General features: G+C 48.2%; 2 protein-coding genes across 11 annotated transcripts in view; one reads left to right on the forward strand and one right to left on the reverse strand.

The window, feature by feature from the left end:
* The window catches only part of CBX5 (chromobox 5), a 66426-nt gene extending 61012 nt beyond the window's left edge, over positions 1-5414 (reverse strand). Inside the window, 2 exon segments of the mRNA XM_032786707.2 lie at positions 5273-5377; positions 5379-5414. Coding sequence (XP_032642598.2) covers positions 5273-5377; positions 5379-5414 — 141 coding nt within the window.
* A 586-nt stretch (positions 5415-6000) lies between these two features.
* Positions 6001-15554, forward strand: HNRNPA1 (heterogeneous nuclear ribonucleoprotein A1). Of its 10 annotated transcripts, none has more exons than XR_004374533.2 (12): positions 6422-6500; positions 6785-6901; positions 7524-7670; positions 8759-8969; positions 9124-9216; positions 9311-9406; positions 9765-9836; positions 10193-10312; positions 10726-10851; positions 11459-11617; positions 15079-15153; positions 15447-15554. XR_004374533.2 is itself a non-coding variant. In XM_032786702.2 (11 exons), exons 1-10 carry the CDS (start codon positions 6102-6104, stop codon positions 11608-11610), a joined length of 1149 nt encoding a protein of 382 aa, XP_032642593.1. In that variant the 5' UTR covers positions 6001-6101; the 3' UTR covers positions 11611-11617; positions 11848-12177. The 10 variants fall into 10 exon arrangements, 8 of the variants coding, with proteins under 8 accessions (XP_032642593.1, XP_074917182.1, XP_032642596.1 ...); XR_004374534.2 differs by having other exon boundaries at positions 11555-11617; XM_032786702.2 differs by lacking the exons at positions 6422-6500; positions 15079-15153; positions 15447-15554 and adding exons at positions 6001-6116; positions 11848-12177.
* Positions 15555-20436: the final 4882 nt, after the last annotated feature.

Raw genomic sequence — 20436 nt, forward strand, 5'->3', positions numbered from 1 at the left:
TCTGAAATAAAAATTGCCATTTCTGAAACTCAGGCTGGTGGCAGCCATCTTGCTGAGAGCTGATTGACATGGAAGCATTATAGAAGATGGTTAAACCTATACTGAGGATGAAAACTAGGTACCGATCAAACAGAACCAAGCAAGTGGCTAAACATTTGGAACAGTAACATGTTTAGTCTCGTCTTTATACAAAGTAGACTGTTAAATAAAACTACCACTACCAATCTGCAGCTCAGGCGTTTTAAATTACAAGGGCGCTCTCTGATTCAGGATATACAACTAACACAATGCAGGGATACAAACATGTTTAGTAATATGTTTTAAAATAGCATTGAACAGTTATTAAAACAAGCAAATCTGGCTGTTAGTGTATTAGGAAGTTCTCAGATACCAGGGTGATGAGAGTCATACAAGTACTTAGGCATACAGAAATGAAAGTTTTACACAGGGGTAAGTTCTGAAGCACAGGCTCTAGTTACCTGGTCTAATGTAACATGTGCGTGTGTATATAACTTGTTTTCCAAACATCATGGTAATTAGACTTGAGGGTAAGAAATAAACCCAGTATTTCAGTAAGGAATACCACTCCCACCATTAAATTCTCATTGCCCCTTGTTCTGAAATAGGTGGTCAGAATACAGTCTCCTCAAAGGAAACTCTCAAGCATAGGATTTGCCTAACAAGAACAAGTAACTGGTTCATCAAGTTCTGAAATCCTGCCTTCCTTCAGAGGGAGGAAAAGGCTCTGAGGTTAGATAAATGTATATCAGGGACGGTCTAGACAGTATTTGGTCCTGCCATGAGGGCAGGGGACTGGACTCGATGACCTCTCGAGGTCCCTTCCAGTCCTAGAGTCTATGAATCTATGAATCCCTCATTAGATACCTGGACAATTTTGCCACAAAGACCAATTTTGGAGGCAAGAGCAAAGAAAGTGTTAATAAGAATTCAGACAATCAGTATGAAATTGGATTACCTTTGCTTTATTATACAGTTACAAGAGTGGTAAAAATCAAAGACATCCAGATACTTTTTCTTTACATACAAGGTTAAAGCTTGGTTCTATCTTGCTACATATAGAGCAGTAACGTGTATCTAAGTGCCAAAGCATGGCAACGGCTACAGCAGCGGTTTTCAGCTGGTGGCCCACGGACCCTTGGGGGTCTGCAGACTATGTCTAAGGGGTCCACGAAAGGTTGTTATAACAACAGAACAGTGTTTTTCAACCTGGGGTCTGCAGACTATGTCTAAGATTTCCAAAGGGGTCCACACCTCCATTTGAAATTTAAGGGCCCACAAAGGAAAAAAAGTTTAAAACCACTGCGCTATAGCTCACAACAAAGGTCCAAATCCCATCTGCCCCTTCTGTTGCTACTAGCTTTGTATCCACACATGAAAGCTAATCCAGAATAAGGTAGAGTGTGTGTGAATTTAAAGTGGATTAACTCTCTATATAGATACTTATCCCAGAATAAGCATGCCTTTTTCATGTTTAAACTAATTCAGAACAAGGTACACCTATTCTGGAATAAGTGCATCTAGATATGGAGTTAATCAGGAATAGTTAACCCACAGTAAATTGCAGTATTGTTGTAGCCATATTGATTTCAGGATATTAGACAGACAAGATGGGTGAGGTAGTCTCTTTTATTGCATCAACTTCTGCTGATGAAAAAGACAAAACAATCTTTCAAGTTTACAGAGAGCTCTTCTTCAGCTCTGGGAAAGGTACTGAGAGTGTTATAGCTAAATACAAGGGTGGAACAGATAAGGAGTTAACACATGTTGCAAGAGACCATTCAAAGTGAAGTGGGCAGTTAACACCACTACAGTCATAGGAGACAAGAATTAGTGGTTTACAGATAGTTATAATGGGCCACTGTAACTTCACATCCTATCTTATTCCGGATTAATTTTCACATGTGCAAACTCAAGTACCACAACAGTGCACAAGACCATGTCCTGGGACACTTAAGTGCACTGTGGAATCATGGTGTCTACAAAACCAAGAATGTTGTGAACATGTCTGGAAACCATTATAGTAGAACCTCAGAGTTATGTACACCTTAGGAATGGAGGTTGTTCATAACTCAGAAATGTTCCAGAGTGGTAGCAAAAAGGAGGAGGAGTACTTGTGGCACCTTAGAGACTAACAAATTTATTTGAGCAAAAGCTTTCATGGGGTAAAGCTCATTGCATCAGAGGCATTCAGTGGAAAATACAGTAGGAAGATACATATATACACAAACAGAGAACATGAAAAAATGGGTGTTGCCATACCAACTCTAATGAGACTAATTGATTATGGTGGGCTATTATCAGCAGGAGAAAAAACGCTTGTAGTGATAATCAGGATGGCCCATTTCAAACAGTTGACAAGAAGGTGTGAGTAACAGTACGGGGAAAATTAGCATGGGGAAATAGTTTAGTTTGTGTAATGACTCATCCACTCCCAGTCTTTAGTCAAGCCTAATTTAATGGTGTCCATTTTGCAAATTAATTCCAGTTCTGCAGTTTCTCCTTCTTAGTCTCTAGGGTGCCACAAGTACTCCTCGTTCGTTTTTTCAGAAATGTTCGTAACTCAGAACAAAACATTATGGTTGTTCTTTCAAAAGTTTACAACTGCACATTGACTTAATACAGCTTTGAAACTTGATGATGACAGCACAAAAATGCTCCTTTCCTTTTTTTTTTTTTTTTTAAGTTTATCTTTACCACTGTACTGTATTTGCCTTTTTTTTTTTTTTTTTGGACTCTGCAGTTGCCTGATTGTGTACTTCCAGTTCCAAATTAGGTTTCTCGTTGACTGGTCAGTTTGTAACTCTAGTGTTTGTTAACTCTGAGGTTCTACTTTATTCCCAGTACTGTAGCTGGGCCAATAATGAGGCATACAGTACTTAATCTAGGGTTGCAGTGTGGGGAGAAGCCCTTGGATGGGAGGAAACCTGAATGAATGTGGCAGAGTTTGGGCTCATAAGGCAGGATCACTGCTCAGAAGACTTAAAAACAAACTGGATTTGGATGTGAAATGAAGGCATGAAACACGGGGGGGGGGGGGGGGGGGGGGGACTACAAATAAAGAGAGCACTGGGAGGAAGAGGGGTGTCAACAGGGATTTGCAGGGCTGGGAGGTTGCAGAGACACAAGAGAAGCTGCAGGATATGCAAGGCTGGGAGCAATATGAGGCTTGCAGGTGAAATCCTGGGAACATCAGGGTTTTGAAATGAAAAATGAGAGTGAGGGAAGATGTTCACAAAGGATCCCAAGCAGGGCTACAGAGGGATTTGCAAGGCTGGAAGCAGGCCTACTGTGAGGGTTCTAGAGATAGAGGATGTGTTGGGAGGTTGCCGGGCTAGGAACATCCATGAGATTTCCAAAGAATACTGGGAAGAGCTAAAAAGCTCAGTGCAGTTTGCAAGGTGCTGCTGGAGATCATGGAGCGGGCGGAAGGGCAGTGGGGTTTGTAGCCCCCCTAATCAGGAGGCTGTGGGTGGGCAGTAGCAGGGGATCCTGAGAGGAGAAGGACTGTGAGAGGGATTCAGGGGGAGGATTGGGGGCTACAGGAGAGAGAGATGGGAGATCCTTGAGAGGAGAAGGAGGAGGACAACGACGACTACCGGGGTGTGTTTTTGCAGCGGATAAGGAAGGAGGGCCGTGGGGGTATGTCTGCAGGAAATCTGGGCGGACAACAAGGAGGACTGTGGGAGGGTAGCAGGGGAGATGGAGCTACAGAGGATGGGGGAGTTGAGGAAATCTCAGGGTGGGGTGGGGAGGCTGCAGGAGATCGCAAGGAGGAGACACAAGCATGAGGGTGTGTGGCAGATGATGGGGGGGGGGAATACAGGAGATCTGTGATGGACAACTGGTGTGGGGAGTTGTAGAGAATACAGGGCGGGAGGGGTCTGTTACAGGGATCTTGGACAGGGCAGTGCAGGGGATCCAAGAGGTTGACAGTGGGAGGCTGCAGGGGATTGCGGGGGGTGGGGGTCGGGGTGCAAGCCAGGAGGTTGGCAGGAGATCAGGAGTAGCAGGAATTTTGCAGAGGGGGATTTACAGGAGATCTAGGAGGGACTAAGCAATAGGAAGGAGGATGTTGCAGGGAACCCAGGGTGGGAGGGTGTACAGAGAGTTGAAGGGGAGGAATTTCAGGGGATTTGGTATCCCAGGGAAGGTTGCAGAACGGGGTAGCACAGACGGTCCAGGGGCTGTTGCAAAGGGTCTGGTGAGACAGTGGGTGGGGGAGTTGCAGAGAACCCCAGAGGAAGGTCTGCAGGACAGGGAAATGGAGGGGATTCCAGGGGAAAGCAGTAGGACAGGGATTGAGGGGGATGCCAGAGGATAGTATCCGCGGGAGCTGAGGCGGGAGGGGTTGGAGGACAGGGCAGCGCAGGCGATCCATGGGGTAGGGAGTAGCGGGAGAGGATTCTGGGGGTGCAGTGAGGGATGCTGCAGGAGATTCGGGAGGGGGGCAGTCTGCAGGACTGGGTGCAGGGGGGGGGAGAAGCAGCGAGGGCTTACAAGGGATTTGGGGCGGGGGATGGAGGACGAGGTGATACAGGGGAGGGGGCAGCAGCAGGGGATTCGCGGGGGGTGGGATTTACAGGACAAGGCAGTGCAGGCGATCGGGGGGGAGGAAGGGCTGCAGAACACAGCGGTGTAGCGAATCCAACCGGGGAGCAGCAGCAGGGGCGCTTCCAGGGGGAGCAGCGGGGGCGTTGCAGGAAGGCGCAGTGCACGTGTCCAGAATCCAAGTCGATGTGGCCAGGGACCCCTGCCTTTTCCCGGTCCCCTTCTGCATTTTGGGGGGTGCGCCCCATTTCCCAACCCCCACCTCACGGGGTCCAGAGGCGGGCATGGCGACTTCGGGCCCCGATTGGCCCGCTGCCCCGCCCGTCAGGCTGAAGCACCACCCTAATGCGCTTAAGGAGCAAGCCCCGACACACCGCGCACCCGTTGGCCCGCCGCGCCATCAATCAGGGTGGAAGGCACCGCCCCTTCCCTAACACGGCTGATTCATTGACGGAGAAGACTGTCACTCACAGCTACCACTCCCTCCCTCTTCCGCGCAGCTAGCACTGGTGCATCGTGCTGCCAGTCATGCTACCTTAACCCCGCCCTCTCCCCTCCATTGGCCGGCTAGCCTGTACATCAATATCGCGGGCCCGCCCCCTAACCCCTTTCATTTCATACAATGAGCCCCTATTCCCCCCGGGGTCCTCCCGCCCGAAGAATCCGATGCCCTAACTCAGCAAACCTCCCGCCCGCCGGGTACCTGGGTACGAAGCGGGTCCGGCACAGCACCGACTCCCCCTTCTCGCAGGCCCTCAGAGCTGAGGCCGCTTCTGCGCAACGCCCGCCGCCCGCCAAAACAGCCCCCCCCAGCGCGCAGGCGCCTGGGGCTCCGCACTACGCATGCGTCTACACATGGGGACTCACTTGGGTTTCTCCCAGCGCATGCGCAGATGATCTCTTGCTGGCTGCTGCGTCTTTATTCCCTTTTCCGTGATGCTGCCAGGCAGGAGCCCAGGTCTGGACTGTTTCACAGACTTAATGCTCGCGGGCTAGTGCTAGTGACACAAATCAGGTCATTTCATTAGTTCCCCCACAGTAATCGACGCTCCCGCCTCACCGAATAATTGACAACGTAGCCCGCCAGTCAAACTCAACGTTTGGGAGCAGCAGCCAACCATTGGGAACTTTAGAGCGTGATTGTCCACAGCGAACCAATCAGAGATGAGATACAGTCTGGGGCGCAAACGAGAAGAATGGGGGGGTGTGGGAGGCAAGGACGCCCAATGAGATACGTTAATAGGCGGAACTTAGGAAATTTTAGCCAGTAGATTGCCGCAGTGGGATAGTTCAAGGATCTATTACCAATGAGATGTGTTTGCCGGTCGTGGCTATCCAATCGGATGAGTGGGGGCGTGACCCGACCCTTCTGTCCAATGGGAGCACGCGGCAGGCGGAGCCCTAAGAGGGGGCGGTGGAGTGAGGCGGCGCCGCTCTCATCATTCAGCCCTTTCTGAATCGGCGCCGCACGAAGGTAGCATCGCGCGCGCAGCAGTCTGAGACGGAGGCCTGCACCCCCCCCACCCGCCGCCATGTCCAAGTCCGAGGTGAGCCATCCCGGGGACTCCGGCCGCCATCTTCTCCATGCGGCCCTCCCCTGGCTCTGCTGCTGCGGAGCCCTCGGCGGCTCCTTACTGCTCTGGGGGCCTCTTAGGCTGCGGTGTAACCTATACCGCCCCCGCTTGCGCCTGCGGCGGTGCGCGTACTGCGCGTGCTCTACCGAGGGCGCCCCCCCCCCCCTCAGAATTCGCGCCTGCGCGGCCTGTCTCACCCCATCGAGGCGGCCCTTGCGCGCATGCGTGGCGGAGACAAGTCTCTGGGCGTGGGCCCTCCCGCGCTCCGGCTCCTCGCGCCTGCGCCCGCCTTTTGTGCAGAACCAGAGCGGAGCGATGGCGGCCGGCCGGGCGGCGCGTGGCGGACATCGTGTGCGCGTGCGTGTCTGCTCGCCTCGCCCTGGGCTGTGCGGGGCGCCAGGCCTCGGGGTGGGGGGGCAGGCCCCCCCCGTGGGAGGGGGGCTCAGACTCCTGAGGGGCAGGAGCTGTGGTTCGCCTGGCAGCCATTGTGCAAGGGGGGGGCTCCCCCCGTCAGGGTATGATGATCTCCTTGGGGGGAGGGTGTTGCTGCTCCCCAGGTCTAGCTCAGCGCTCCCTGGGGGCGGGTTAGCTCCAGGAGGCTGTATCGTCTTTCCAGCTCACGCCTTGTTTTTCATTTCTAGTCCCCTAAGGAGCCCGAGCAGCTGCGCAAGCTCTTCATCGGTGGCCTGAGCTTCGAGACGACAGATGAGAGCCTTCGTGGCCACTTCGAGCAGTGGGGCACGCTCACCGATTGCGTGGTGAGTGTCCTGGGCCAGAGCCAGCTCGGAAGCCCTCCAGGGCTTCTTTGCTTGGGCAGGGCAGCTGTGTTACAATAACTTAGCAGCCTTCAAAATGAAGTAAAACGGTTTCCTTGCAAGGAGTGGGAAGGGAGCAAATAAACTTGTATGTAGAATGGGTGAAGGAATCTCGTTCTGTGGCAATACTGGGTTTTGATGCAGTGGGGAGCGATGAAGAATTTTGTTTTTTACTTGCCTGTTAAGAGTCCTTAAATGACTATTCCTAGATAGTGGAATATTATGTAATTCATCTAGATGCATACTTAGTGTTGCTCTGAAGGATTCACTGTATGTGAAAGTGGCCATATTAGATCAGACTAATGGTCCATCTAGCCCAGTATCTTGTCTTCCAACAGTGGTTGATGTCAAATGCTAGTTTAGAGGGAATTAACAGAACAGGACAATTATCAAGTGATCCATTCTGTCATCTAGTCCCAGATTCTGGCAGTCAGGTTTTCCGTAACTTGTAGGACAAAGCCAATGTTAGATAATAACCTTAGATGTTCCTTTGTTCTTATCTGTATGCCGCTTTGCTTGTTTCAGTTATTTACTTTGGTCACTAATAGAGTTGTGTCATTTCTAGGTAATGAGAGATCCAAATACCAAGCGATCCAGGGGCTTTGGGTTTGTTACATACTCTACAGTAGAAGAGGTTGATGCTGCCATGAATGCTAGACCACACAAAGTTGATGGCAGAGTTGTTGAACCAAAGAGGGCCGTATCCAGAGAGGTACGAATTGATGTTTAGTCTAATCATGAAGTTTTTGTAACCTTAAATTGGCTGTTCATGCACTGGTGATATAGTGTTAAATAGTCCTCTGTGCTTGTGTAGGGAGTGGGATGAGGTTATTGTGAGTGATTTGGCTATTAGCTTTCCTTCTCTTCATGGGTTGGGGGAGCAACACTCCCCGCACACAAAGCTCCCCCTACGTTAATCATGCTGGCTGTAACTGTCAATGCTCTGGTGCCAGCCAAAACATGCCCCCCACCCCCAAAGTACATTAGTCAATGGCATCGATGGGGTGGGCAAACTGACCAGTGGGAGATGCAGTGTGGTGCTGCCCTGCCTCCATGTAGAAGCGGGAGGGGGGGACATGCCACTGCTTTGAGGAGGTGCTTGAGGTAATGGCCGCCCAGAGCCTGCACCTCGAGTCCCTCCCGTGCCCCTGCCCATATCTTCCTCCTGCTCTCTGAATCCCTCAATCCCAGCGCAGAGCACCCTTCTGCACCTCAAACCCCACACCTTTAGCCGCACCCTGGAGCCCACACCTCTAGCCAGAATCCTCACACCCCCACCCAGCCCAGAGCACNCTTCAAGAGGTGCATCTACTTGAAATCTGTAAGGCAGGTACGTGGAGGTTAATCACACTGAGCTGGTTCCATTTCCTGGACATTTCTGCCACTGCCAATAAGTCAGGAGAAGTAGCCCCCCGCATGCTGGATTCCTCATTTCTGGCCCTACCCCAGAGTTTGCACCCCAAACCCAATTTTGTGAATATTCGTGGCCTGCCAAACAATTTCCATACCCAGATGTGGCCCTCGGGCCAAGAAGTCTGTCCATCCCTGGCATAGATGGCATGATTCTGCTTTCAGAATTTCAGTACCATTAGTCACTCACTACAATTGATTGTGAAGGGGGACAAAATTTCATTTGTGCATTAGCCTTTAACTTCTGTTCACAGTTGAGGTGCACAACTACGCACACTGGCTTTCTTTGTTTCAGCCATGGGAGCCTTGCAGTTCAGCCCAGTGTATGAGGCGTCCTAAATTTGTACATCTCAAATAATACTTCATATTGCCCTATTCTATCCTGCACAGGACTCACAGAGGCCTGGCGCTCACCTGACAGTGAAGAAAATCTTTGTTGGTGGGATTAAGGAAGACACAGAGGAGCACCACCTGAGAGACTACTTTGAACAGTATGGCAAAATCGAAGTGATTGAGATCATGACAGACCGTGGCAGTGGCAAGAAGAGAGGCTTTGCGTTTGTCACCTTTGATGACCACGACTCGGTGGACAAGATTGTTAGTAAGTATCCCCGTGAGCCTATTACACGAAGCTCTGCAAACCAGCAAAGAATCGATAATATTTGAATGGGAATTGTCCTTGGCTTAAAATCAGGATGCAGGTGTGGACGTAAGAGTTAATGACAACCTAGTAATGTCTGATTCTTCCCTTTCAGTTCAGAAGTATCACACTGTGAATGGCCACAACTGCGAAGTGAGGAAAGCACTGTCAAAGCAAGAAATGGCCAGCGCTTCGTCCAGCCAAAGAGGTGAGGACAGTTTCTATAAAAGAGTTTGAAATTAATCCCAGACAGACCCTTGATGATTAGCTGTGCCATTCACAAACACCCCTCTCTCTTCCAGGTCGCAGTAGCTCTGGGAACTTCAGTGGTGGCGGCCGTGGAGGTGGATTTGGCGGAAATGACAACTTTAACCGTGGCAGCAACTTTAGTGGTCGGGGTAAGTGACTTAAGGGGTCCTTCTGACTAGAATTAAAAGGGTACTGTCAGGCTAACAAAACTAAAGTTTTAGCCCATAGGTTACCACACCTGCGGATGCAGTTCTGGCTATTGATTTTACTTGTTGATTTGGACATTGGACTAAGCGCAATTTTCCTTTCTTGGCTCTTGGATTCCAACATGGTACAAGGGCTCATTCAGGCAGAACTTGGAATCCCTGATTCCCTGCGACAGTCTCCATCAATTTATACAGCTGCTTCATTCTGTAAAACTGGCTTACAAAAACGTGTGCCTTGGGCGCCAGCACCTGACAGTGTCCCTTCCTGGATAGACTGAACACAAAGGTTTGTTCTTTTCAGGTGGGTTTGGTGGCAGCCGCGGTGGTGGCTATGGAGGCAGTGGAGACGGCTATAATGGATTTAGCAATGAGGGTAAGGCCAAAGCATAACTTTACTGACTGTCAGCGCCCAGGTTGCCTTGTTTCCAGGCTCAAAGATGCTACACCCATGAAGAAGCACTGGTGATGTGAGGAAAGTGACTAAACTCCAACCCCTTGGCCTGGCGCAAAGGCTGATTCAAACTGACTACAGCATGGACCCAACTGAATCCATCCAGATAGAATAATTGTGTTAAGCATATCACATTGATTGGTCACAAATTTTCTGTGCACATTCATTGGTTTACCAAAGTGCATGCTGTGATCAGTTCTTTGGGGAGTTCCAAATTCCATCAGTGAACTGTGGGTTGTGCAGTGCTGGAGTTCAGCAGTCTGGTTGTTCTTTTGTAGGTTATGGTGGTGGCGGCGGTGGCCCTAGCTACTCTGGTGGGAGCAGAGGCTACGGTGGCAGTGGTAACTACGACGGCTATAACAACGGAGGTGGTGGCGGCTTTGGCAGTGGCAGTGGAGGTAAGTATCCCTTCAGTGTCACTAAGGGGCCTTGTTCAGAAGTGGACTATTTGGCTTTCAAACAGCAATGCCAGTTCTTCCTGCTATGCTACAGTTTCATGGCAAAAAACATTATTCCTAGTAGACCGACATGGGGCATAATTTCCTAAGCTAACTCAACCTCTCCATTGCCATTTGGCTTGTTGCACCTCCTGTTTCCTAAAATTCCATTCTGTATCGTCTCAGCCTTGGACCATCTCACTCCCTCCCCTGGCATGTTGCACAGGCAAGAGAACGTCCTTGCTCTGGAGACTGCCCTTGAGTTCTCAAAACCGTGCTGCAAAAACTGCCATTCAGCCGATGCCCTGCGCAGTGTGCTATTGCTGAGAAAGGCAGGCTGTGATTTGGGATGCCTATTGCCTGTTCCACTCTAGGAAGCAGCTTTGGAGGTGGCGGAAACTACAATGACTTCGGCAGTTATAACAACCAATCTTCAAACTTTGGCCCTATGAAAGGAGGGAACTTCGGAGGCAGGAGTTCTGGTCCATACAGCAGCGGTGGTGAGTCTCAGAATGAGGGGCCTGTCCTTGTAAAGGGGGGAGTAGGTGTGAGGGAAGCCAAAGCCAATACCATGATGCCACACTTGTGGTACAAGCTTGAAATCTACCTGCCTAGTATGTGTAACTTACCTAATTTTAACCACGGGAACAGTCACTAGCCCACAGTTAAAAAGGAAAGCTGACATGAAAATATCCTTGTCCATTTAACCTCACACAGGTTAATTTGCTGTGATCGTAGTAAATCAAATGTAGTTCTAGCTGAATATCACCACTTGAATATCCAACAGGAACAAACTGATGCTTCAGAATATGCTTAATTGCAGACATTCACACATACAGTTGGGATCAAATGCAGTCCTTTGCGATTGTGGCTTACCTGACTCTAATCCACTGCCCTACCTTGCTGTCAGGTTTGCCAAACCCTCAGTCTGTGTTTGCTATAACATAGGGGTTCTCAAACAGGGGGTCCGGGCCCCTCAGGTGGTTGCGCTGTTACGGGGGGAAGGAGGGAGGGAATTGTAAGCTGTCAGCCTTCACCCCAAACCCTGCTTTGCTGCCAGCATTTATAATGGTGTTTAAATATATAAAAAGTGTTTTTAATTTATAGGGGGGGTCGCACTTGGAGGCTTGCTATCTGAAAGGGGTCACCAGAACAAAAGTTTGAGAACCACTGCTATAATGCCATCTCCAATTGCTCTCTCAGGTGGCTACGGTGGCTCCAGTAGTGGTGGTAGTTATGGAGGTGGGCGAAGGTTTTAACTACCAGGTAAGCATCTGGACGTTGCACCTCTCAGTCAAACGTATCATGCTAGTGAATCGGTAACAGTAACTAATGTAGCTGAGCAAGTACCCAGTAAAAAGACTTAATTTCAGTAAAATGTGGATGTTTAAGCTAATGTTCAGATCAGCTGTCTGTGGGAACGAACTTGCTATTGGATTGTAGCCTTGAGTCTCAATGTGTTTAGATTAACAACTTTATTCCATATTATTCAACAGGAAACAAAGCTTAGCAGGAGAGGAGAGCCAGAGAAGGGACAGGGAAGCTACAGGTTACAACAGTTGTGAACTCAGCCAAACACAGTTGTGGCAGGGTGTAGCTGCTACATGAAGACATGTGTTAGACAAACTCTCCTGTCCAAACATAAGGACTGTATTTGTGACTAATTGTATAACAGGTTATTTTAGTTTCTGTTCTGTGGAAAGTGCAAAGCATTCCAATAAGGGTTTTTATGTAGAATTAATTTTATTTTTTTCCACACCCATGCTGTTGATTGCTAATTGTAATAGACTGATCATGACGCTGAATAAATGTGTCTTTTTTTTAAATGTGCTGTGTAAGTTAGTCTGATATAAGTCAATTGAATGCCATCCTAGCTATCTGAATGCTGCAGTATCTGCATGTAACTAGACCAGGTATAGCTCAGCAATAGTCCACTGGGCAGAGACAGTCATTTGTGGGCCATGTCAGGACTCCTGAGCTGGGTCCTGAATACTAATGCCAGAGGCTGTGTGCATTAGCAACTTCACAGCTGTAACCACCAATGGAATTTGTAGATTAAGTTGTGCTGCATCCGTGTAACCCTTGTAGACAGGACTTGGGTATCCAGATGCAGCTGTTGATGAATTACAGCTGCAAAGTCTGCTAGTGTAGATGGGTCCAGAGACTGTCTTACAGCAAACAAAAAGGGCTAATTCCTTGCATGGTGCATATATCCATGTAAACCCTTTCTCAGCAAACAAGATTAACTTGCCTGAACAAAGTATATCAGTATTCTGCTCTATACAAGAACAAAAGTCAGTTGATGTTGAGTAGCTAGGGCTGTAAACTGAAGTGTAATGGACGGGTCCCTGCCAGCCAAAACTTCCCATAAAACTGACCCTGGGCTGTCTCACAAAGATAGGGGAATTAACTCTCACTGGCATAGATCTTCTGTCCAGTTAACCAAACCCTAATGGCCGGCAGAGGTTGGAACTAAAACTCCTTTTCAACTTTTGGAAAAGGAAGAGCAATTTTAAAACCCAGCTCTGGCAGTGAGGGGGGTGGAGGTCTAGTTCAGCGGAGAAGCACACCCCAAATTCACAGCAAGCGGCAGGAGATACTAATGGAGGCCAGTCTAGGTGGCTGTGAAATCTTACCTGTGTAATGATAAAGGAAAGCTGAGTGCATCCAGGGTTACTCTGAAAGCAAGCTGCACTTTTGTTTCTCTCAAAGCTGTCCAGCTCATATGCCTATGTTAAATGTTTCCACCAGCTAGACAGTGGCATCATGACCATAAGTGTGGCAGAATCATGACACTGGATCAGCTTGGGCCTCATGCTGGGAAAGTTGCAATGCATTTTTCTTTAACACAAGTGCTCGGCAAAAGGATGGATTCTCAAATACAGCTGCCAGCTTTGAGAAACAGTTGAAGTTTCTCAAACTGCTGAAATCAGACTCTGATCTCTGCCTCTTCTAAGCACTGAGTGGGTTCTGCAGAAGTTGTCTGAACAAATGGTCGCCTCTTGATATCTGAGGCATTTTTTGACTGACGCAGTGTCATTCCATTGCAGTTTTAAACCTGTGTATAAACAGACACCCCACTGCTGTAACTAAGTCACCCTTTTTTTGTTTTTAAACTGGTTTTGGTAACTAACTATGCCTCAGCCTGTTTTAAAGGAGAACTGCAGAGGAAGAAATTGACCCTAGGCAATAGCCCCAAATTGTAAACTGCTCCTCGTTAGGAATATCAGATCTTTGCTGCCATGTGAGAGAAGGCTGGAGATGAGGTGGGATGAACCAGCTTCCCCAGCCCTGTAATCTGAGGAACATTAAAATCTTACTGCTTGTGCTAAAGGTTTAAATTTCAACTGCTGAAGTAGTTGGGATAAAAACTCTGACCTGGCACCCGCTTCTTCTGTTCTAAGCCTCCAACACAGTGAAGACCTGAGCTTTCTAATGTAAATGAGTAAAATCTCCATTCTGCAGTTGCCCTCTAACGCAGACTGCAGATGAGTGCTGCCGCTGCTGCTTCCTACAGCTGCTTAAAAGCATAGCTTTAGTTTCCTTCTGTTTGCTGCGTTGCAGAACACGGGAGTCATTGAGAGCTCTGTTCTTATTCTTGTATTTCAAATCAAGGCATTCACTTGTGATCTCAATTCTCTGATAAAGAGCAACTTAGCCCCATGGTAACTGTTGGAAGCAGGCCTTTCTCTAAATCATGTTGGCATATTTCTAACAGATCTCTTCAGCTGAATGATTATGAAGTGTATTAATGTGGAATGCAAAAAAAAAAAGTTTTAGTTCCATTGGGTTTTATGTGGCTGAGTTTGCAATAGCAGGTGGATCCTAAACTTATTGAGGGAGACAAGAGACCTCAGGATTCATGGAGTATACTCTTGGCATGGCTTGATAACGTTGAGGACATGGTAGCATACCACAACAGAGGAAGGCACTCCAGGAGCCAAGAACTAAGTAGCTTAAAGATCCAGGAGACATGCAGATGTTGAGCTACTAGGAGCTGCTAGCAAGCATAGCGCGAATGGCTTCGAGTTCAGACACTTCTACAGCTGAGAGAGAGTAGACACTTGTGTTTGGAGTCCAGTGTACACAGATAAGCCAGGTGCAGGCTCTGCACTCTAGGAGGGAGTGGAGTGGAGTATCAGTGACCATCGAAGGAGGCAGACAAGAGTAAAGATCCTTGCTCTTAGGACTAGCAGTCAGATCCAGAAGGCAAGGTTTTATTACTGTGCTTGTAGGTAAGAACAGATTTTACTTATGTCCGTATGGTTTTGCCTGAAATTAATTTGTCAAGTACTTTGCTAAAGCTTTGTGTAAAGAACCCAAGTAGTCAGGCTAGCTGTCTTGAAATCTACAAGATGGGCTTTTTAAACTCGCCCAGTGCTGTAAGTGCAAGCACCAGATGGCTGGAATATAGTGACTTTAAATTACTCGGTCACTGGCCTGAATGTAATGCTCACCAACCTATTTGTGGCACGTTCATTCTCAATTCACTACCTCTCATTCTATTGCCATTATTATTGGAGCTGCTTAATGTTTACCCACTTGCTTAGCACTGCAGTGCAGATTCTGTAAACTGCCTTAGTGCCCTGTCAGTGCCTTTCAGAGGGCACTCAAATTGGCCAGCAGTTAACTCTTTAAATTGCAATGGGGGTGGTCATGCAGGGTAGCTTTTAAATGTCCTGGGGAGCAGCTATGCTGGAATCTAATGTTTGCCTTCACTTTTATAGGAGGAAATGCCCAGTGCTAAGCCTGCCCTCTAAACTAGAGGACTCCATGTACGTCTGCAGTGGCTGCTTTAAAAGGTGAGATCTGTGGGGGGTTTCTCATTGTAGGCCACTCTGTTCATGACTGCTGTTAATGCCTGGTGTCTTCTCTTCATGGCTGTAGTAGGCTTTGTTGGGAAAGCTACCTCGATTGGGCCTGGGGTAGATTTCAACCCTCAAACATGAATAAGGGATGTGGCTTTGTCTAGTGTGAAGCAATTTAGAAGCCCACACAAGAAGCAGACGAACTGGTGATCCCAAATGACTTGCGGTAATGTCTGCTCTCTACTCACGTGTTCTCTTACTTCCTTGCAATACTTTCTCTTATCTAGCCGGAAGCCCAGCTGATGTCTCCATGGAAAGTTGCAGAGCTGCTGTGTAGCTGTGTTTCTTGTTCATATTTGAACGCATCTTTTTAAATAAAAATTTTTTACAATAAAGCTGTTGTGTCTGAAAGTTTTAACTTTTAAAAAAAGCACCGCAAACCTCAGTCTTGACCTAGTACTCCATTGTGCAAGGTGCTGTGGAGACGCACAACAAAGACCGTCCCTACCCTAACAAGCTAAGTATGAAATGAAAAGAGGAAGCAATGAGGCACTGCCGGTCAACTTGAGACAACTGATGTAGCACAGTAGCTGCTTGGCCACTGCCAAGGTTATGTGAACAAAGGAAAGACTGTGAGGTGCCCCTCCCAAGCAGGATAGGTAGTGTGGGGGGAGCATGGCTTGGCTGAAATTCTGACAAGTGGATAATGAAAGGCTGCCATCATTAGGCAAGGAGAGGTGGGAGCCGCTATCTCCATAGTGTATGAGACGATGGCCAGACAGGTAGGCTGTGAGTGGCCATGGAAGTGAAGGCAAGTAGTTTGTTTGATGTGAGGGGAAACGGAGCCAGTGGAAGGATGCAGAGGTGACACAGTCAAAGCAACAGGCTAGGACAGTGACTTGTATAGCAGCATTTTGAATGGATGTGAGCAGAATGAGCTAGCATTCGTCAAGGCCCCACAAAAGGATATTGCAGTAATTGAGGTGCAAGATGAGAACCTGGGTGAGAATTTTTCCTCTATCCACACAGCAAGTTCTTATCTTATGCAGCAAGAATCAGCAGGATGTGAGGCTCTAGAGAGTGTTGAGGTGAAGATGATACCCAGGTTGTGGGCCTGAGTGATGGAGGTATCCATAGTGATGGGGAGGTCTGTCTTGTTCACCCTGAGCTTAGGCATTGCTGGACACCCATGAGATCTTGGACACATGCCAAAGTGTTAATTTGGCCAGAAGACCCCTCTGGTTTAAAAGGGCAGGTCTGTGAATCATCCATATGGAGGTGGTACTTGTGGATGTGATTGTGTGGAGCAGGAAGGCGGGGTGGGGGCAGAATGGTGCCTTAGGAACCCCCATAGAAAGTTGAGGGGATGAGGAGAATCCTCAAAACCTGCTGAACGAGTGATTAGAGAGGGAGGAGCCATGAGAAGACAAGATATTGAGAAGTGCTCCACTTAAGAAGGAACAGTCATGGACACATACAAAATGGGAAATGGCTGCCTAGGAAGGAGTAGCGTGGAAAGGGATCTGGGGGTCATGCTGGATCACAGGCTAAACACTAGTCAACAGCGTAACACTGTTGCAAAAAAGCAAATATTCTGGGATGTATTAGGAGTATTGTAAACAAGATACAAAAAGTAATTCTTCCACTCTACTCTGCTGATTTGGCCTCAGCTGGAGTATTGTGTCCAGTTCTGGGTGTCATACTTCAGGAAAGATGTGGATAAATTGAGAGAGTCCAGAGAATATGTTTAAAGGTCTGGAAAACACGAGGGAAGACTGAAAAAATTAGGTTTTTTTAGGCTGGAGAAGACTGAGAAGGGGGTAGAAGTTTAAGTACATAAAAGGTTACAAGGAGGAGGGAGAAGAATTGGACAAGAAGCAATGGGCTTAAATTGCAGCAAGGGCCATTTAGGTTGGACATTAGGGAAAAACTTCCTAACTGTCAGAGTGGTTAAGCACTGGAATAAATTGCCTAGGGAGGCTGTGGAATCTCCATCATTGGAGATTTTTAAGAGTAGGTTAGACAAACACCTCAGGGACAATCTAGATCGGGGTAGGCAACACTTTAAAAACCTTATTTACTTTACATACAACAATAGTTTAGTTATATATTATAGACTTAAAGAAAGAGACCTAAAAATGTTAAAATGTGTGGCTGGCACACAGAACCTTAAATCAGAGTGAATAAATGAAGACTTGATACACCACTTCTGAAAGGTTGCCGACCCCTGGTCTAGATAATACTTAGTGCTGCTTTGAGTGCGGGGGACTGGCCTAGCTGGCCTCTCAAGGTCCCTTCCAGTTCTATGATTCTGTGAGAGCTTTGAGTGGCTGTGGGATAGAAACTGGATTGGAGAGAGTCTAGGATGGTTAGAGCCCCAGAGAGAGCGTGTTGGATGTGGTCAGAGAAGCAAAGGGACATGGGAGACGCTAAGAGCTTGTCTACTGATTAACACGTGTCCCAGCTCACTATTGCTTCCTTTCTCATTTTACCATCTAATTATTAAATCAATTGGAATGTAAATGTTATACTTGCATTTCAGCGCATGGTATTCAGAGCAGTATAAACAAGTGATTGTGTGAAATTGTAGTCTCTACTAACTTCACTAGTGCTTTTTATGTAGCCTGCTGTAAAACTAGACAAATACCTAGATGAATTGATGTACCCCCAGGGCTAAGTGTCCCCCTGGTTGAGAACCACTGCCCCAGAGTGTATCTGTAGCAGGAGGAGAGTGAGGCAGAGGCAGAGATGTAGGTCGAGGGAGGGGCAAAAAGTAGGACAGCAGTGGGTGGAATGAGCTGACTGGGCCAAGTGGAGGAGGGAATAGAAATCTGGGGTGACTGGGGGGAATGTCATTGCAGTCTACATGGTCAGTCTCTCTTCAAAGATTCTGTGCTGTTTTGGCGGAGTTTGAGTCATACCCCAGCTGCTCTCTGGTCCTATGCGCCGTCACTGGCTCTTCACTGACACGGCGTGATTTGAAACATCCCGAATTTAGAGAGACTTGGCCCTGGTCTACACTGGGGGAGGGGATCAGTCTAAGTTATGCATAACGTACCTGAAGTCAACCTACTTAGATCTTACTTACCATGGTGTCTTCCTTGTGGTGAGTCAATTTATCCCATCTAGATTAGACACGATAAATGGACCCCCGCTGGATCGATTGCTACCCATTGATCCTGTGGGCAATGTAGACATGCCCTAAGGGACAAGCTTCTGAAAAGCTTTGATTATCTCATGTTACTGACTAACTGTGTTGGGTGCTAGGCCGAGCGGCAGCCTGTGCTGGCTCTGTAAGGTGAAGACCCCACAAAGCCATGCTTACCGCACCTCATTCCTCTTTCAGCAAGGGCTGCAGTAAATGTCTTGTTTCCCTAATCTCTTGTCCTGTGATGCCAGCAGAGAAATCTGCTCTATTCAGCTGCACTGACGAGTCCGGCATTGCACCTTGGTTTGGGTCGATGCACAGCCCTGGGGCCTTCATCTCACCGAATGAACAATTGGCATTTGAATCAACTGCATCATGAGTGGCAGGGGAAGCTCAGCCCCCAGCCTTCAGTCCTGGCCTGGCGGTGGAGCGAGCTGTTGCACCACTTCCTGGGGTGCGTCAGCTGGGTCTGTGACTGGAGTGTGAGTGTGTAACACTCTGTGGGAAGGGAGCGCCGGATGCTCTAAGTGCAAGATCGGAAACAGCAAGGGCCTCAGCCCACAGGCTCTACTGGGCTTGAAACAGCCCTTGCTGGGCAATTGCCTCCGAGTTCTGTCCTGCACAGCCCCCAGCCTATAAGAGGGACCGCAAGGGACATCAAGTCTAACCCCCTGCCAAGGTTTAGGACTTGTGTCTAAACCGTCCAGGACAGAGGGCTGTCCAGCCTCTTCAAAAACCTGTGAAGGAGATACCAGGACTTCCCGGGGTGTCTGTTCCATTGTCCTGCTGCTCACAATCTAAATCTGCTGTGCTGCACTTTGAGCTCATTGCCTCTTGTCCTGCCTTCAGGGGCAAGAGAGAGAAAAATTTCTCCATCTTTTTAATGGTCTTCAAATACTTGAAAAGCTGCCGTTATCATATCCCCTCCCCCTTAATCTCCTCTTTGCAAACTAAACAGTTCCTTCAGCCTTTGCTCATCTGACTGGCATTCTATCCCTTTTCTCATCTTTGTTGCTCACCTCCGGGTCCTTTCCAGTTTCTCTACATCCTGTCTGTACATTGGTGACCAGAATTGGACACCGTTTGCCAGCTGAGGCCTCACCAGCACCGAGTAGTGCGCTACCGTCACCTCCCGTGACTTGCTTGCTATGCCCGTTAATGCAACCCAAACTGCATTTGCTTTTTTTGCAACAGCAGTCGCATTCCTGACTCATGTTGAAGTTGTGATCCACCACAACTCCCAGATCCTTTTCAACAGTGCTGCTGCCAAGCCGGTTATCCCCATTCTCTATATGTGCACTGGGTTTTTCTTCAAGTGCAGCACCTTACATTTCTCTTAACTGAATTTCATTTTTGTTGCCTATAGCCCAATTCTTCAATGTGTCAAGATCCCTTTGAATTTTAGCTCTATCCTCCTAAGTGTTTGCAAACCCCCCACCCCCATGTGTTGTCAGCTGCAGGTTTGAGGAGCAGGCTCTGTTCTTCTATCCAGGTCATTAATAAAGATGTTAAATAATACTCAGAACAGCCCTGTGGAACCCACCTGGAGACGATCTTCCAATCTGACCATCCTTCCTAACTGTCCCGGTGGGGAAGCACTGGAATAAATTGCCTAGGGAGGTGGTTTAATCTCCATCATTGGAGATTTTTAAGAGCAGGTTGGATAAACAGCTGTCAGGGGTGATCTAGATAATACTAGTCCTGCCACGAGTGCAGGGGATTGGACTAGACCTCTCGAGGTCCCTTCCAGTCCTGTGATTCGATATTCAAATGGGGGTGGGGATAAAAGCTTTGTAAGTGGGTTCAGTTCTGATGGGAGGGGGCAGGGTGAAAAGCTGGCTGCTCGGTGGCTATCAGTCCACACCATTGTGGGGATGGAGAAGCCCATGTGCTCTGCTTGCACTATAGAGATCCCGCACTCTGATGTCCTGTCTCCTCTCGCCCCTGCGCTGGGCTGGGTGCTCCACTGCGAATATGGGGAGGGGTATTGTCCCAATTCTCCCAATTACAGTACCATGCGGAGAGCTGGAACTGGTTCATCTGCAGCAGCCATGTGGACACCTGAAACGCAATACACCCACACCACATAATGCACCCACACCACTCCATACTCACACCACCAGACACCC

Source organism: Chelonoidis abingdonii, chromosome 26, assembly GCF_003597395.2.
Source record: "Chelonoidis abingdonii isolate Lonesome George chromosome 26, CheloAbing_2.0, whole genome shotgun sequence".
Taxonomy (NCBI): domain Eukaryota; kingdom Metazoa; phylum Chordata; order Testudines; family Testudinidae; genus Chelonoidis; species Chelonoidis abingdonii.

Bases quoted from the DNA above. Each gene is read 5' to 3' on its own strand.
- HNRNPA1 (XM_032786699.2), top strand. From the start codon at position 6,459: ATGGCGGCCGGCCGGGCGGCGCGTGGCGGACATCGTGTGCGC. The intron at 6,501-6,784 runs GTGCGTGTCTGC...TTTCATTTCTAG, and splicing joins GTGGCGGACATCGTGTGCGC to TCCCCTAAGGAGCCCGAGCA. The intron at 9,407-9,764 runs GTAAGTGACTTA...TGTTCTTTTCAG, and splicing joins CAGCAACTTTAGTGGTCGGG to GTGGGTTTGGTGGCAGCCGC.